The sequence below is a fragment of the Hyposmocoma kahamanoa genome, unplaced genomic scaffold (genome assembly GCF_003589595.1).
Source record: "Hyposmocoma kahamanoa isolate Upper Pololo Valley unplaced genomic scaffold, ASM358959v1 160, whole genome shotgun sequence".
Lineage (NCBI taxonomy): Eukaryota > Metazoa > Arthropoda > Insecta > Lepidoptera > Cosmopterigidae > Hyposmocoma > Hyposmocoma kahamanoa.
The window spans coordinates 2,440,639-2,459,800 of NW_020653575.1; the positions used below are offsets into that span (position 1 = coordinate 2,440,639).

At 38.2% G+C, this 19,162-nt stretch overlaps 1 protein-coding gene across 1 annotated transcript in view; it reads left to right on the forward strand.

Moving 5' to 3' along the window:
- Positions 1-1,859: 1,859 nt before the first annotated feature.
- Positions 1,860-19,162, forward strand: part of LOC113225453 (ras-like protein family member 10B) — a 25,757-nt gene continuing 8,454 nt past the window's right edge. The window contains exons 1-2 of the mRNA XM_026457768.1: positions 1,860-1,944; positions 14,784-14,932. Coding sequence (XP_026313553.1) covers positions 1,860-1,944; positions 14,784-14,932 — 234 coding nt within the window. The remainder of the gene's footprint in view (positions 1,945-14,783; positions 14,933-19,162) is intronic.

Here is a 19,162-nt window from a genome sequence, read left to right on the forward strand (position 1 = left end):
TGGCGTTGCAATAAATGTCTATTCTATTGTATTCTAGAAGATAAATAAAAATCGATGGCATGTTGTTGATGTAATCTACAAACTTTTTATATTCAATTTGAAGACTAAATTGTTGAAGTAAACGAGATAAAAATTAAGATATGCATAGTAATTTTCATAATAGGTTTAGTAGCAACATCGCACACTAGTATGGATAATTGTCAGCAGCGTATGTCCATGCATGAAGGTGGAACCTGAAAAGCAGATTATAGTGCTGAGGCTCCATCCTTTTCATTAGCTCTAGGTTCCTCATTTCCGAAACTGTTAACCTTTTTATTGTAAATGTGCTTATGAACAAATGTCTTATTATTATTGTATCTATTTTAGACACTCGCCTCTCCCAAGGCCTAAAAGGTAATTTTGAATTTTTAAATGGGAGAGGCGGTATTCCTCGCCAATAGCACAGTCGGCCGGGATGTGGAACTCAGGTTTAAGACCCGGCCGACCCTTCTGCACCTGTGCTGGAAGCGACACGCGACAGAAATCCAACCGCCTCAAGCTGTTAGCAAGGTTGACTGCAATTAACCCATTTGCGGACAAAACAATTGGGATTATTTTAGTGGAGGCCACATCCCACACGTCGGTGATCTCGTGCGCCAAGTCGAGATACTTCCGGCGTTTCTCGGTTTCAATTTTCATAGGACCCTTTTATTATTATTATTATTGGTGATTGAATGAATGAATGCCATCAGTGCTATTCCACTGACACTTTATCGACATGCATTGCAACTAGATTTTAGCAGAATAATCGTCGCCTTACTTTCTCAAACTCGTATCTTAGAGCACAAACTAATTGAAATGCAAAAAAATGCGTTGTATATGCAAATGTTGTTGGCTGATTTTGACGTCACATTTCCTTTTTGATAAGAAATTTAAAATAAATAGAAAGTTTTGCCATCTCCTGAATAATCACTCTTGACAAGATACGTGTTATAATAAATATAAATATGTAGGGTATAAATATGACGCTCGCATGTACAAAAATAACCATGAACTACAAAGAGCCATCATTGTTGGTATTATTATTTACAATAGCCATCCACGTTTTGCTCCCGTTGCATATAAAATTGAAACCCATTGAAACATCTCTATCCATCTCTATCCGGGTGGATTTTGATCGATTGACAATATCTAAAGGCCCCGTTTAAAGAATCAAGACACGCGTTTTGAATGACAAACAGAATTATTCGGAACAATCTTCGCAGATTCAGGGGTTGATAGTCAGTTGTTGCCCGAAACTCGACGGGGAAGGACGCGTCACGTGTTGTGATCGTTTATCGCAAATATTTACGTGATTTTTTTAAAAAGTTTTGTATTAATTCTCTCGCATAGTGTTCAATATTACAAATTGTGAATATTATATGTTTGTTTGTTGTTACTTGTATGTTAATTTCCATATAAGAGTAAATCTCGAAGTTGTAAACAATTATTTAATTTACAGACAATAGATTTATCGGTGAATTTTGGTTTTTGGAAAATGTGCACTTTTAAGTAACGATTATTAATATTTTCCTTAATTATAATTTAATATTCCAATTGATTTTATAAGTCGTGGAAAGAAACAAAAGACGATCGATATGTGTTAACCATTAAACTTTAATAACAATAATATAAGGTTGACAATATAAGTGATTCAAGTGGTAAATAAAAAATAATAAGAAACAAAATAATGACCAAAGTAAAAATGAAATTTTTGCACCAATAATAATATACAGAAAAGACATAAAATTATTAATATAGAGAAGTTAAGATTTCTTTAAAATATTGTTTATAATGTATGTAAATAGCGTACTCGTATATATGTACATAAGAACAGAAAAATGAATAGATTTGATCAATCTAAGCACGATAAAGAGGACGACAACAATGCCAGGGGAAATTGTACCAAACAGAGTAAAATACTGGGTAAGTATTCAATTGACGAATATGAATAATTCGTAAGGTTATATATCACCACACCAGCGATGACCTTTAGACAGATTTTCGTTTCATCGACTCTAACAAATATATAAAAAATAAAATCGAATATTTTTATACGTAAAACGCAACTACAAACAAAAATTGAGTGTCGTGTTGATGGTCGTTCACTGGCAGCACAGCCATTATTGGATAAATGCAAATGGAACACAACCATCCCCGTAGCCAGTATAACCTAATCCTTCATCAACTTAAATTAGAAATACACAGAAACAGTTCATTGTACAGATCTATTTTAATCTATAATAAAATTCCAATAATAAGTAAAAAAGAAAATAACATTAACACATAAAAAAATAACTAATATAATTTTTCAAGAAGAGGTTTTAGTGCGTAACCATGGCATTTAGGATGAGACAGGGCGTGCAAATAGATCGGGAGTTGGATCCAAAAGGAATTTTTAAAAACGTAATCGAGATCCAAACACCTGATGATGCTAGCGGCGCGCTGTTGAAGATGATGAGAAGTGGAGCGGGACACTTATTACTTATTATTATTTCATGACAAGAAGAATTAGCGTTAGAATAAGAAAGAGTGAATGACTAATAATTTTTACGGCCGACCAAAGAGCAGGCCTCTATTGCATATTCCAAAGACGTTTTAGTGCGTAACCATGCCTACAGTACTTTAAATTAATTTTTAACTGAAAAATAAAGTCACAACTCACGGAGAGTTCACGTCGATATCATTTATGAATTAAATATGAGGTATAATAATTTAAAATTAGATTTTAAGTCTCCTTGCTACACGCCGACTAGTTCATGTACCGTAATAAAGTTTATTATTAGATCTTTTTAATGTATAACTGCAATGTGGATTAAATAAATAAATAATGAATCTATACAATGACCACTTTTATACAATATACAGATATGAACAGCAAAAATTTAAATTTTGTCTTAAAAATCCGACCGCGAAAAGTTTTATTGAAATCGAATTAATGGAAAGTTGGTGAAATCTAATATACCGGATTCATCCCCTAATTTGTTATCCTTAGAAGATCGAATATTTTCTTCAAATTTCAATGGAACCACAAATGTGGTACCACTGGTTTAAAGGTTCGGTTTCAGGATGCTGTTGGAACTACCGCGACATTGTAGCGCATCGTCAATGTTTGTTCAAGCGAGAGTAGATAACTTTTTGCTGTGATGCGAAAAAAGACGGCTTCACTGCTCTCTAGACTGCGTTCTAGTCCTAACAGCATCCTGAAAACGTTTCCGGCTAAGCCCCTATGCACCGATGCTTCGCTATTTCGTCCGGATTCTGGTGAGGTGATGGGGTAACCGGCGGTGCCTCGAACGAAATAAAATGTTTTTATGTTTTATCTCTGTATTTACCAACAATAGTCATAAGTTTAAAAATGTCTGTATTTAGTAACAAGTGGGCCTTGGATGCCAAATAAATTATTTATTTATTATTATTATTAAAGCCCAGATTGATGCGTTCCATCTGGCAGGTCTTGAGTTAAGAGTTCTGGAACTAGGTCAGCGATGTCTGTGCACCGTAGGTTAGGGCGGGCAGGATGTACACACATCAAAAAAAGTTTGCGATCAATAGCATAAGCTCCTATAACTCTTTAAATTTAACTTTATCAAGAAAAAATCTATGTTGTATGCTTTCTTTAAATAGGAATACCCTGTTTGAAATTAAAATATAAAGCTATTTTTTATTATTTATTTTAAAAAATTGAGCCATTAATCATAATGTAATAGTGATAGAAATTTCATAGAAAGAAAAAGACTGTTTAATTAAACTTAAACAACAATTTATTATTAAAAGGTTTGAATTCAATATAAAATAACTCCTCCCCTGGCTCGAATACCTCCTGGGCATGCTGAGGATCAAGTTATCCAGCATTTCCTGGGGTAACCTATCCCATTCTTCAATAGCGGCTTCCCTGAGCTCTGGAACTGTCTGGGGACGTGGCTCACGGTTCCATACTGCTCGTTTAAGAGCATGCCACGCGTGCTCTATTGGGTTTAAGTCGGGCGAGCCGGCAGGCCAGTCTAATCGTGTGATATCGTATTCTTGAAGAGCAGCATTGACTCGTTGAGCTCGATGTGCGGGCGCATTATCATCGACCAGTACAAATTGGTACCCATGGTTTACTCGGAATGGTCTGACGATATCATCAATAGCAACTGCTTTGTACATGTCTGCTGTCATGAAGCCCCGATACGGGATCAAAGGCGTTCTAGCTCCAATCATAATGCCACCTCAAAAGGACACCGATTTTCCGCCTTGCTGAACTGTTCCAGTGGCAGTTCTTTGTCTTTCACGGTCGCCTGGTCTTCGCCAGACACGGACACGTCGGTTATCTGGATGAGTGCTGATTCGGGATTCGTCAACGAAGAGACAGTTTTGCCAAATGTTTTCGTTCTCACCTTCTTCATTTTGCCGAAGTCTAGCCTACTGCAATCTTCGTTGTTGACGTTGCCGGGAATTGAGCGGAGCTCGCCAAGACCTCCGTGCTCGTAAACCAGCCTGGTGCAAGCAATTGCGAACGGTCTGCGTGCTAACTTCAAGCCCAGAGGCGGCCCTGACTTCTGCTTTTATTTTAGTGGCGTTGATTGTTGGATCACGGGCTGCCAGCAATCTAATATAGCGCTTTTGGGCAGCTGTCAAAACAGTTGGGCGACCGCTGCGGGGTCGGTCAGCTAAATTCCCCATTCCGTGATACCACTGCAACGTAGCCACGACACAGGATTGGGATATAGCAAGTCTGCGTGCTATTACTCTCGTGGTGTATCCTTCTTCCCTCAAAGTTACTAATCTAGCTCGTAAAACCTCAGATAATCCTCTTGGCATTTTTTCAATCACAACTTTCCGCGAAAAATATCTTGAATCGCTTATAATTGACTAAATCAGATTTCTGAATGAGCGTAAGCTAGGACTGAAAGCCTTTTTATATGAAAAAACAATTGAACGGGGTCATTGTTTTATGTTCTAATTTATTTTTAAATAAAGAATCTAAAAAGAAGAAAAAATCATAATATAATCTACAGTAACAAAAAAGATTTCAGTTTTTCGAAGTGATCGCAAACTTTTTTTGATGTGTGTATATATCGTTGAATTGGCGTAAGGAGGTTACCCTTCAAGTACTTCTTCAAGAGCCAGCTCTTCCAGACGTTCTCTATTCGACGACCGATTTCCTTATCTTGCCTGTTTTCGAAGCTTGCTAACTGGCCCAGGTAGATATACTCATCGACATATTGGATTTCCCGGCCTTCTACTTACCTATATAACTAAAGGGTAACGAAAAAAAATAATTTCCCATGTAAAACTAAGGGCATATTAGCATTTAATTATTCGTATTTAGTAAATTTTATACATATACAAGCAATAGCACAGCTATCGCTGCACGTGTATCATCTGTTAAAAAACATTTCTGACTACTAAAACAAACATTACACAATATTATTACTACACATAATGTCTCTCCGGAGATTTTTTCCGACTTTTCCGATTTTTAATAGCAGAAGATCTCCCTGTGACAGAGTTCGTCCAGGGAAGTAGTGTCACCTTACCTATTTCTGCCGCCAAGCAGTGTCAGATTACTGCAGTATGTATTACCGTGTTTCGGTTTTGAAAGGAGAGGGTGCCGGTGAAATCACATGCACATGGGACTTGTCAATTTATGTCTCAGCGTGACAGGTGCAGTAACAATGTCCCTCAGATCTTTGCGATTTAAACTCTGAGTGGCACTACGACGGACAGGCGTGTCGTATAACACCAGACGCACAACTTGTTCGCTCTGTCACTTGATATCAATAGAAAAAATAACCCTTGAAAAATAAATTTAAATAAATTACCTAAAATAATATCAATCACATATCAGAAATAAAATAATATATTCACAGACGTTTATATTAATTACATTGTGCGATAATTAGAAACATTCCACGCAGTGAGAAGCGGACATTCTCTTCCATAAGTGATTCAATTATAACATCAAAGTGGGAGAGGAAAAATGTAGGGAACCGAGAAATTCCATTACTACATTATGCTTTGCGCCACTTCCTTTCTCATAGAGGCAATGGGATATATTGGCACAAGCGTTTCAAATAACCTGGCCGCATTTTGGCTTAAGACACAAATAACCATGTTCGATACAGGCATGCCAATTACCTGGGCACAAATTTGGGAATAGGCCTAACCTTACCGAAAGAAAAGAAAAGGAAGATCACATAATTTATTTACAAGTATATAGTTTAAAATCATCGTCATCAGCTTATACACAACCACTGTGGACATAAGCCTCCCCTAGAGTACGCCAACTTTCTCGGTATTGTGTCGCTCGTATCCAGCCACTGCCGGCCCCATTGCTCAGGTCGTCCGTCCATCTTGCCGCAGGGCGTCTCACACTATGTTTTTCTTGAGTTTTAAAACAGTAAATCACGCGAAGTTTGAGTCTTACAGACGACCTCAGTGGTCGAGTGGCACGCTAGTTTTCATGGTGTCGACATATCTGAGGTTCTGGGTTCGATCCCCGATTAGATTAATATAGAAACTAACTTTTCTAAATCGTCTCGGGTCGGGGTGTTTGTGGTACTTTGGGACCAGAGCAACGTATGTTATGTTGTCTAATATTTCTAATATATAATATATTATTATTAGTACATGAAGATGATGTATAAACACAACCTCTCGTTTCGCGAGTTTTGATGGGAGTGATGACGGTGAGAAGCAAAGTAAGAATAGTGAAGAAAAAGGGATTCGAGAACGGTTCAAAATTTTAAAAGTAAGTGGCCAGGAACCAGTAAAGAGGGTGATAAAAAGGTGAGAGGAAAAAGAAAGGTGTGAGTATGGAAATGACGGATTACTGCTAGACTAGTTTACTCTAGTTACTTCCATAGTATAATGTCCTACGGGATTCTCATGTCGGGTAAAGCGGCAGACATTCAAACCATATTTGTATTGCAAAAACGAGCGTTCTGTGTACCGTTTAGGCTCTCGGGTTTCTCTTAGAGAAAAGTTTAAGGAGAGTATCATCACAGTACATTTACACAAATATTTTATATGTCCCTAAAATACACATAATTTCTATAAGAAAGAAGATATCCATAATATTAACCTTAGAGCTAAGTCCAAACTCTTAGTACCACGATTTCGTTTAACCAAGGTAAATGACTCTTTTATGGGAAACTGTATACGTTTTTACGATAATATTCCGGAGCACATATTAAGCTTATCATTTCCTAAATTTAAAAACTACATTAAAAATATTTTCATTGAAAAGTCATATTATGAAATTGAACACTATACGTGTTAGTTATAGATGTATGGAAAGACGACATGGCTCCAGATTTCACAAAAATTTGATTCAAAGTGTATTTCATAGCTTTTAAGTTTATTTGAAAAGAGCAATCCCTAGAGTTTCATGCCTGTTTTTCTCAAGGAAGGTAGCGTAGTGAACAAGCAGTAGCTTAAATGTGGCATTTTCAAGTGTAAATTTGTTTTACCTATGGAATAAATGATTCTTTGCCTTTGATTGGCTGATATGGGAGAATGGAAGAAAAATATATGTTGTTCCAACTTCACCTAGCGTGAGATAACGACAGGAAGATGAGAAAAAGAGGCTACAGTCTATGTCTAAATTAACCATATGATTGTTAAACATTGTATTTATAAAGATCCAAAGGGTTAAATCGGCTAGAGGCAGAAAGAGACATGCGTTTCGGCGATCCGAGCGGAAGCCAAATGTATTAGGTCTTTTTTGTCCTTACCGACTTCAAAAAAAGGAGGAGGCTCTTCACTCGACTGTATGTATTTTTTTGTATGTATGTTACGCGATAACTCATTTGTGAACCGATTTTGATGATTCTTTTTTTGTTGGAAAGTGAGTACCTCAGTAGTTGTTCAATTTAAATTTGAAAATATTCCACCACTAATGGTAGAAAACTAGGGAGGAATACTCTGTACTGAGATTATGTTCTAAACCATATGATTTCATGTTGATAAGTGTGGCAACTCCCTTGACATACCTACACTAATAGTTTAATTATTATATCATTTATTTTATTTATTACTTTAATTTTATCATTTATTCAGACAACGGGGTCCATAAATTGCTTAGTTACAGTTTTCTTAGTGGCTATGTTAGTAAAAAGAAAAAAACATTAACATAATTATTGTAATATCTAATGGTGTTTGTCAAAAATTCGTTTTCTTACAAACACCTTTTGCTTGTAGCACCTGAAGGAAATGGCGCATTATCATATTACCCCGGCACGGTCATCAGTATGGAGTTGGCGTTAGCCTGCAACCTGCAGAGTAGTGACGCCGTCTTTTTACGCATGATTGCGTAACTCTGTACATGCCTGTGCAAACATTCTTAATGCTATTTATAATGAATAAAACTGGTTTCACATGACAGGGTCCTCAAAATTCTGGTAGCGTTATTTCTTATGTTATGCTTGCTAATACGGCGGAGAAGGTAACCAACCTTTGGTCTTCCACTCTGTCCATTGATTTTTTTACGTCTTTTTATAGAAAAAAAAGGTACTGAGACCCAACGGACTCAGGGTGAATTCTTGCACCACTACAACGAAGATAATAGAACGAAACAATGTTAGCAAATAATAAACATAATGTAAAATATGAGCGAACACGCAAAGTCTAAGCATTTAGGTCTGATCAATCAAGCAAAAATGTAATTCTTCAATCAACCCAAATAGCTGACCCATTTTTTCATACATTCTCAACCCATGTAAGAATTCTCGTGCCAGAAAATTCTATAACAATAATATGCAATGTCAGTAAATGCGTTTTGCGCACTTAGAGAGATTGTTGATGCTCCATCACCTAATAGTATTAAGAATAGGCTAAGCAATGAGTTGCTAACTAAAAAAACAGAGTAAAGTAAAAAGTGATTACTTAATATGAGTAAATTTTGTGATGGTGTGAAATGAAGACATCAATTTCATTTATTTCAGCATCAATGTCACAATATTATAATTTAAAATATAATGCCAAGGGATAATAATGATCGTCACTAATATAAACAATAATAATAAATGTAAACTAGTATAATTAAATAATTTTTTTAAATTATTTTAAAAGTTTGTGGAATGACATTTATTTGTTGTTTTATTGGAATCAATTAGTAGCAGTAGAGCTCCTTGTGAAAGAGTTCGTCCAGAGTAGTGCTGCCCCTTAATTATTTCTGCCGCCAAGCAGTAATGTCAGCATTACTGTGTAATGAAGGGTAAGGGTGCTGGTGAAATTACAGGCACATGGGACATGTCCACTTATGTCTCAGGGTGACAGGCGCAGTGCTAATGCCGCTCAGATCTTTGCAATTTAAAACTCTGAGTGGCACTGTAACTGTTATGGACACGGGTGTAGTTTACCATCAGGTGCAAGAAGATTCGTTGATCTCGTCACTTGATGTTATAAAAAACTAAATAACGAAAAATGGGTGAAATCCCATTAACCGAACATTACCGAACCGAACCGAACATTACCGAATTTGCCACCGTTACTGTAACATTTTCTTCAAATTTCAAAATGGACCACTACTGAGTTACCTTCTTTTCAACAATAGAAGAGAATTATCAAAATCGGTTCACAAATATCGGAGTTACTGCGTAATTGCGAATTGAGAACAACTTTTTTTGAAGTCGGTTAAAAATATTAATAAACACAAAATATTATCTAAATACAACGACGATAATGGTGTTAAATAAATTAAATAAAGACCCGTTCTTGAGTGATGATTGAAGAGCGATAGAAAGAGTTGGAAGCCCAAGAGAGAGGCCTTTGCCCAGAAGTAGGACAGTATTGCAGGCTAATAATAAAAAGAAAATATAAGTGTCTGTATTTACATCACTCACTTTACTCGCAGTAGAGCTTCTTGTAAAAGAGTTCGACCAGGGAAGTACTACAACCTTACCTATATCTGCCGTCAAGCAGTAAAATGAGCATTACAGCGCTCCGGATTAGTGAAATTACAAGCACAAGTGATTTATCGACTCATGTCTGAGGGTGACGGGCGCAGTGGCAGTGCCCCATCTTTGCGATTTAAAGCTCTGAGTGGCACTAGAACTGCTCTAGACAGATGTTTAGCTCACCATCAGGCGCACGACTTGTTTGTCCCGGTCACATAGTATCATAATAACTTTTTATAAAAAAAAAGCCGACTAAGTCATGGAATTACAACTATTTGCCAAGTTTTATTGAAATTGATTACCGGAAAGTGCGTGAAACCGGATTCATCTCGTAGTTTGCCACCCTTAGAGGTGAAATATTTTCTTCAATGGGATTAACACCGGACCCAAAAAAAATCCAACAAAAAAAATCATCAAAATCGGTTAACAAATATTGGAGTAATCGCGTTACATGCGTAAAAAAAATCGAATTGAGAAGTCCTTTTTTGAAGTCGTTAAAAAAATATATTTTTAATACAGTTGCTCAAAACGTGGTATTTTTCGCACAACAAATCGTGCGGAAAGTTGGATTTCTCGCACTAGTGCTTTTTACTTTTCCAGTTTTTTTTAAATTTACTGTTGTTTTAAGTCTTAAACATAGAACTAAAGAGATTGTATATTTATTTCATATTTATGTGCTTTGTGACGTAAGTCATTCGTCATTACTATACTATGTCTATGGAGAGACCGCATTTTTACACCTATGAAGTAAATGCTCCTTAGTAGCGATTATGTAGAAAATAAAGTAATATAAAATAGTAATTTTAATGTGGCTGAATACTGGCAACAGTTGCCATATTGAAAAAAGTCAGCCAAAAAAGTACTAATTTTTTTAATGATTTTTTTTTCATCGTTTACATTCCCGCCTTTTTCATTAACTTTTTTTACGATTTGATTTTGTTATTGACAAAGGAATAAAATGAGGTTTTTTTTAAATACTGTTTTATTTTACTTTCAATGTAGGTTTTTATTAAAAATTTATCAAATGTGTTAAAAAACGTTGTTTGATACACATGCGGATTTGTCATTTTCACTTGTCTCGAGTCTTGACCCTCGCCTCTGGCTCGGGCCAAGATGCCTCGAGACTCGTGAATAATGACTAACTTTCCGCACTTGTATCAAAAATAACTATTCTTGCTCGTACTCATTAAAAATAGTATTGACTGCATATCCATATATAATATGATGTAGATAATAAAATTTATATTGAGGTCGGGTCAGAGAAACGCCACGCCGATATATTTTTTATATCACACATAAATAATTATATTTGAATCGTATCAGTGAAAAGCCAATATCATTTTGAACCTCTAACCCACCGCGCAAACGTAGACCCTTTACTGTCGTATGTTCGATACGTCCTACCGGTTCCAGTGAATATTTTATTTCATACATCGACCACTGTGTAACGATGCTGACCTCCTTCATTGTCATCCTACCTGTTTATTATTACCCTCTCTTCTCTTCATCATTTATTACCGTCTTTACTGGTTCCTGGCCATTTACTTTTAAAATTCTGAATCGTTCTCGAATTTTCTTATCCTTCACTATTCTTACGTTCATTCGTTTCGAAATCACTCCCATGAAAAACGAAAGGACGTTCCCATATATCACCATATAGAACTCAAACTTCATGTAAATTACTGTTCAATCATATAGGTATACGTATAAAGGCCCTTTTGGGGTAAATGTTGTCTGGATTGTTTAACAGGGAGTGTCTTATACTGATTGTACTTTACAGCCTTTTAGTTTCTACTTGTAAATGAATTATGTGGACCGAGCCTTTTCTTTAGTTAAAGCTAGGCTAAAACTGTTTGCGTAGACACAGACATTGGTGTTTTCAATTGCTTCCACTTGACACACACCGGCTACCAATAGTGTTCGATGCAAACAAGTAGAAACTGCTGCTGACATGGTTGATTTGTGTATAGGTATTGACGGTGACGACGTTTACGCCTACATGTAATCAGCACAATAAGTAAATAAAAATGATTCTTCATCGATATCCATTGTGACACTTATAGAATACTCAGGAATTAAAGTATGAAACTAATACCAGTGCCCAGATGTAGCAACCAGTACGATTGCCGTTATTGATCACAGCAACCCAGTATCCTATAATATCTTGTGGACTGAACTAACGGATAACTTACGTATTTAAGTCGCAATTTCACTCGACAGGTTTTGAACTAGTCCATGGTCCTTAAGCATGAGATTCCGCGGCGGTGACTCGACGGAAACTGCGCGTCAAACCCTTGAGAGCTCGATTATTCAGTACGGGTGCGGGTGCAGGCGGTGGCGGCGAGCAACTACCCTACCTACCTACCGTTTTCTTAATTTTTATTAAATTCTTACGGGAGATAGCACACTACACCAACAATGACACTTTCCAAAGTCTCATCCACACTAACTACTGACGTAGTATCTAACATTGTTTTTCAGTGTCGAGCAAAAATTCGACTTAAATACGCGAGTTAGTCGTTAGTTTAGGTCTGAGTCTCGCGGTAGTTTTCTGTTTGAAATTGGTATCTTGTGACGGTAACCAAATGTGTCTAAGTGATTAGTTAAACATCCACCACAGAGATAGCCGTCGAGTTAACATGAATGTTATATAAATTCGGACTTTGATATGGGTGCCTTATCCACCTCAAGGATTTACTTGTGAAACATAAAAACGCTTTAATTACTTCTCCAGTCCAAGCTTCAGCTCATTCAAGTTCATCGTTCAAGCTTCAGTTCGTTCAAGTTCGTCATTGAGTTCAAGCTTTCAATTCAATCTCAAAAATGACGTCTCACGAGTTATCACTACAGGAGTAAAAATGAGCACCGGGGATTCTGTTATAGCGTTATAATCGATAGACAAAAATTTGTCTACTCCCGTGTATTTTACATTTTACTTAGATGTAAGAGTGGCTAGAATAGCGTGTGAAATAAAGCAAACAACAAGGAACTGCTCAATAATCTATACTTTTGTCTGACGTCACGCGAGTCATCTCTGCAGGGGAGAGCATATTCGAACGGAACTGAAGAAAATCGAAGCTGGAGTACCTCAAGGAAGTGTACTAGGCCCCTATTCTTTACTTGCTATAAACTAATGATATTCCAGATCTAGAAAATAGCACCTTATTAACTTCGCTGATGATACAGCAATAATAGCTGTTGGAAGCATCCATAATGAAACGACAGAGAAAGTACAGCATTATTTGAATATATTCTACGAATTGACTAATATATGGCTCATTAAGCTCAACGAAACGAAGTCAGTACATATAGACTTGGCATGATGCTTGACGTCAAACTTCACTGGAAAGCCCACGTCAAAAAAAACGAGAAGAACTAGACATACGTTATAGAAATGTGTACTGGCTACTTGGCAGACAATCTACACTGTCTGTAAGCAATAAATTGTGTAAAAAATAATTGCTCTATAACCTATACTTTTATGTCTGACGTCACGCGAGTCATCTCTGCAGGCGAGAGCATATTATCGCGCACACATAAGGTGTGTACAGATTTGCTCGAGTTCTGATGATCGTTATTAACAGATTTACAGTAACAGATTGATAAGTAATCAGGATTAAAATCGAACAAATTTATAGGCACGTGCCTAATTTAAATTCCATGCACAGAAAAACACGCTGTCGATCTTTGTTTCACATTTACTTGTTCTGTTCGATCACATGAGTCGATCACCAATCGAGCAAATATGTAGGCATTTTAATGGAAGTGTAGAACCATAGTTGATAGAGAACACTTAAGTTTTTCTACCTATGCTATTGAACAAAATATTCAACACAACGAGTTTAAAATCTAGTCACAATTTGCTTAGTGCAACGTAAACATAAACATAAAGCACAGTGTCTATATTGTTTCATTTCATTAATGGTATCAATTTATTTTATCAAAGCCTGTAGTACCTGAATATTTAACGTTGTATTTTCAATACCTTTGTTGTTAGATTGCAAACACGAGCTTAATTAATATCGTGAGCTTCAAAATTAATAACTATTTTACAACTTGAGTAGATATTGAAAAACTGAAAATGAACGCGGGAATCTTCCGTCGTCTGAACAGTATCCAATAAATGAACCTTATAATTTGCTGCCTCAGAAAATCTTTCATATGTGTTGATTTCCATTTGAATTCGGGATACAGGAAAACATCATTTTTGTTTTAACAATATCAGAATGTTTTACTAACACAATATTCTTTTGTCTAATTTGTTGGTATTATTAATACAAAAATCGAACAAATTTAAAGAAAAATTCCTTTGATCCGGTTGAACTCGAACCAGTGATCTCACCATAGGTACCCTGGCTATCGCTCTACTGACTGAGCCCATTCTTTGTGTTTGGTTTTTAATAGAGCATTCTTGCAACTAGTAAATACCAGAGGAATAAGTTTCTAGACCTATCAGTTAGTTATTTCATATATTTGGGACAATGAGTTTCGGACGGTGGTAGTGGCAGTGTCCCTTGGATCTTTGCAATTTAAAGCTCTGAGTGCCACTGCAACTGTTATGGACAGGCGTGTCGCTTACTACCAGGCCCACGACTTCTTCATCCCGTCCTTGGTATCATAAAAAAAATGCGAGCTACGCGGGACTGGTCGTTGCGGCGTTCTATGGGGGAGGCCTATGTTCAGCAGTGTTACGAATATAGTATCGTGAAATATAAATAATATGTAACGTTAATATTACAATTGGCTTGATGTATCCCACTGCTACGCAGATATACGCGCTAATATACGTAAAAAATAAAAATTGTAAGAAAAATTAGGCAGTAACTGTATACTTGTTACGTCTGTTCTCATTACACTTAATCTTATAACTTGTTCCAGAATTGGACTTGGACTATTTGGAGAGAGGCGGAGGGGGCACCATGGCAGTGGGGGGCGCGCCCAGTGTGGAACCGAGCCCGGATAGCCTCGATCTCATCAAAGTCGTGCTGCTGGGGGCGCCCGCGGTCGGGAAAACTAGTATTATCCAGGTATATTTAAAACTTTTTAATGGGAAGATTTTAAGTTATGTAAAGCTTGAAATATCATCATCATGAAAAATCGACGTCAAAGCAATATAAATGTGGTTGTTGTCATTTTATAGACACTAGATACTTTTACTGTTAGGAATCCGTAAGCAAAATTTCTTACGTTTTAAATAGAAAACCACCGTGAGACTCAGACATATTAACTAAAATAACGGTTAACTCACATATATAAGTCGATTTTATGCTTGACCTGTTTCAACTCAATTCGTGGTCCTTAATCATGAGATTCCGCGGCGGTGACTCGACGGAAACTGCGCGCCAAAGCCCCGACAGCCCGATCACTCAGTACGGCTGCGGGCGCAGGCGGCGTCGGCGAGAAACTACCCTCGTTTGCTTCATTTTTATTAAAGTCATACGCAGGATTGCATTACACTAACAACGTCACTTTCTAAAGTCTCGTTTACACTATTTACTGACGTAGTACCTAACACTGTTTTCCAGCTGGGGGGTAACGACCATCCACTATCACGATTGAAATTCGAATGACGACCAACCTCAATGGCTTCGCGTACTTTAAAAATTCGACTTAAATAAGTGAAACTCAGTTACTTAAACTAAGCACTATTACATAATGTAATTGTAATAATGTGTCAGATAACCACACTAATTGTGTTTATATTATGGTTTCATGTTAGGAAAATTCCTGTACTATGAGTAGGAGTATAAAAGGGTTACCTATCAGAAGTCCGAAATGACATTTTCCAGAATAACGTTTGCTCGAATTTTCATAACCTCGAAGGTAATTTTGAGAGGAAAATGTTTTTTTCTTTTAAATCTAACTTAACCTTTTGTTTTTATGTTAATCCGGGGGAATCTGCTTACAGATACCCCGGTCCCGCGGGGGCAGAGCCGGGGTTATGTGGGACTGGGCTGAACCCTGAAGTGGAGCAGCCCGACCGCACTAAACCCCCGGAGTGTTCCTCCTCTCCGCTGTAGGTGGGGGTACGGGTACGCTGTTTCACTCGTCCGCGCCCCCACCAGCGGCTGGCCGCGCCCTGCGCAGCCCCTCCCCGAGAAGGGAGACACATCGGTCCCCCGACTCCGAATGTGAAGCTCGCCGAACACCAGACGAGCCTTCCATCCCGGGCCCCTTTATGCTGGGCAACGAACTCCCCCGAGTCCGCTACCCAGGGGCCATGGGGGGCCAGGACAGCATCCTCTCAACTGTGCAGTGTAGTGGCTGCTCCTCCAGCCCCCGCGGCGGATCTGATGGCAGGCTCCGCCGCAACACCTAACGCGCTTACGCGCGGACTCTCCGAAGAGAGTCCCTTGGAGCGCCCACCACGGGCCAACCGCCCACGTTCGGCCGCGGAGGATAGGACGAGCGGCAACGACACACCGACACGTCTCTTCCCCCGCGGCCCCGCTGCCACTGCATCATTGAAAGCGGTGCAGCCCCACCAGGGTCGCGGAGGACAGGACGAGCGGCAACGACACACCGACACGTCTCTCCCCCCGCGACCCTCCTCCTCGCGCATCCGCGCGGTTCCGCTGACCAGACGAGCCCCGCGCGGAACGTCCTCCTCCTCGGGCCAGCCTACCACCATCGGCCGGCCCCGTGGGTTCATCTTAGCTTCACCGTGGGATGAAATCGGCTACTAGAGCCCCCCCCGCCACGACAAGGCGGGAACCCCTTCGGGGGGGAAATCTAACTTAACCTAACCTAACCTAACCTTATCGTACCTAATCGTGTCTGCGATAAACATCCGACATATCCCGAAAGAACAACGGTTTCGTTATAATTCGCTTTTCGGGATAATGAAAATTCGAACTAACGTTATTTCGGAAAAATATATGCGAGTTTGTGATAGGTTACCGTATAAGAGCTACGGAATTCACCCAGGAAAAACCGAGGTCGTCAAAATATTTTATTTCATGCTAATTAAGCTTGGATCATTATCTTTATACAATTTTTATGTAATACATTGGTATAATACGGTCAAATACATACTTTAGAGCTCGCAACCCTTTGTTAAATCATCAACATCACTTAAATGTATTATGTACATTATACCTATATCAAGCTTTCACACTAATTACTACTCGAGACGTCTATCACCAATGTTGTGCGTAGGAAGAGCAATTATCCGGAAAGTTGATATGACCCACTCATAGTGCAAATTGGTTGTGTAATATCGTCATAATGCCATCTTGTATTAACAGGACCCGTACATCCTTAAGCCTCAGGTATAAAAACTATCAAAGATCAGAAGAAGTAGATTACGCAGATGTGACGTTTAATTTACTGTTATTTTTTTTCTACTCACGAACTACGGATATCATTATAAGTTTGGTGTAAGGACGGCACTAGTATACTAATTTACAGATAACAATCATTACTCTATATGGTATCGGTTCTGTACTCGGATAGAACCTTATCATGGACATGTCAACTGGTTATAGCCGGTTTTTTCCAAATTAATTTCAAAGACGATGGTATGACATTTTATATAAATTCGATTTGTCTGAGATCGTAGCTTCTCTTTCTTCTTATCGTATTGATAGTCCTTATATTTTAGGACTATATTGACTTTGAATAGTATTCTGCCACCTTGACTACGCTATCCATGGCCGCGTAGAGTTCTTCCCTCATAATAGGTACTATGGCACAAGGGGCACAACATTAAATGTTGCACGGACTGCGTTGGGGTACCACAGTCACATCGGATTAGTCTAGCATCCCTGAACCCCCATTTACACATCTTGTCCCAACAGCTAGTCAACCTGAGTGCTAAGTCGTTTTAAAGATTTCTGCACGGTCTATCGCAGATTTTACCTGGCGGTGGCTGGCTCTTGAGTGATGATGAAACCTGGTGTTCGAGGTTTTTTCTGTTTCTATAGTGATAGTTATATGGTCACTTAAGTGGTACGCTGGAAACTGTTCCAGTTTTCTAGGCGAGTTCAGGGGATTTGATGGTCATGTAGAGTGTGTTAATGTCAAACTCTTGTTTACGCCCCTCCGTGGAACATGCTACATCTTGACGCACGTATTAGGATACAATATCTGTTACAGGGTTTTTTTTATAATATCGAGTGATGGGACAAGTCGTGCGGCTGGTGGTAAGCTACACGCCTGTCCATAACAGTTGCAGTGCCATTGAGAGCTTTAAATAGCAAAGATCTGAGGGGCACTGCCACTGCGCATGTTACCCTGAGACATAAGTTGACAAGTCGTGTGTAAAGCCCTTCAAAACCGGAACGCAGTAACTCTCACATTACTGCTTGGCGGCAGAAATAAGTAAGGTAGTACTTCCTTGGACGAACTATTTTACAAGAAGCTCTACTGCTACTAAAATATGGTATAAATAGGTAAACCATATTGTTAGATTGTGGCAAGGTTGTTGAATGTAAACTTTTGATATTTGTCAACGACATCATCGTCAGCACTGGTCTCCTTTAAAAAGAGTATTTACGCAATTAGTCCACCACGCTGATCCTTTGCGGGTTGGAGACTTCACACGCTTTCTAAGGGTTGTAGACCTTTGATACCTGACCTGAGACCTTCTTGCATATTTCAACGCAATATTCTCCTTTGCCATTACTGAAAGGGGTTGCTTTCACTTTCATTCTCAAATACGCATAACTTAAAAATTAAAAGGCATAGATGCATGCTGTCACACGGATTCGAACCATCGATCTCACAATTGAGAAGCAACCGTCCTCCCGCTGAGCTATAACCGCCTAACAACACCAAATTGGATAACAACAGCATCAAAGAACCTAATCTGTTTTTATCCCGTTTCCGCTTCGAGTAAAAAAAATATATTTCTGTGCAAAATTACTTGTCTGTCTGGTTCGTTTGTTAAGTCGGATTTGGGCCATAATGGTGTTTAGTGTACTCTGCCTGATTTCCGTGGCGATTTTTGCTATTTAAGTTGTCGAGTATATTATCGTGAAATATTTATTCATATTTATAATATTTTACTCGAATACTATATAATATTTCACAATAATATACTCGAATATTTTACGATAATATACTTGAATATTAAATAACATTTCAAGTAACAATATTCTAATAATAAATAATATTTCACGATGATGTACTCGAATACTCAAATAATAACAAATGCTACGGAAATTAGGCAGACAGCGCGAAACTTACATAAATTTTCTCTTACAAAATTGTATTCTATTAGCGTTACTACAGAATGCCTTCAGTTGTTACGAATA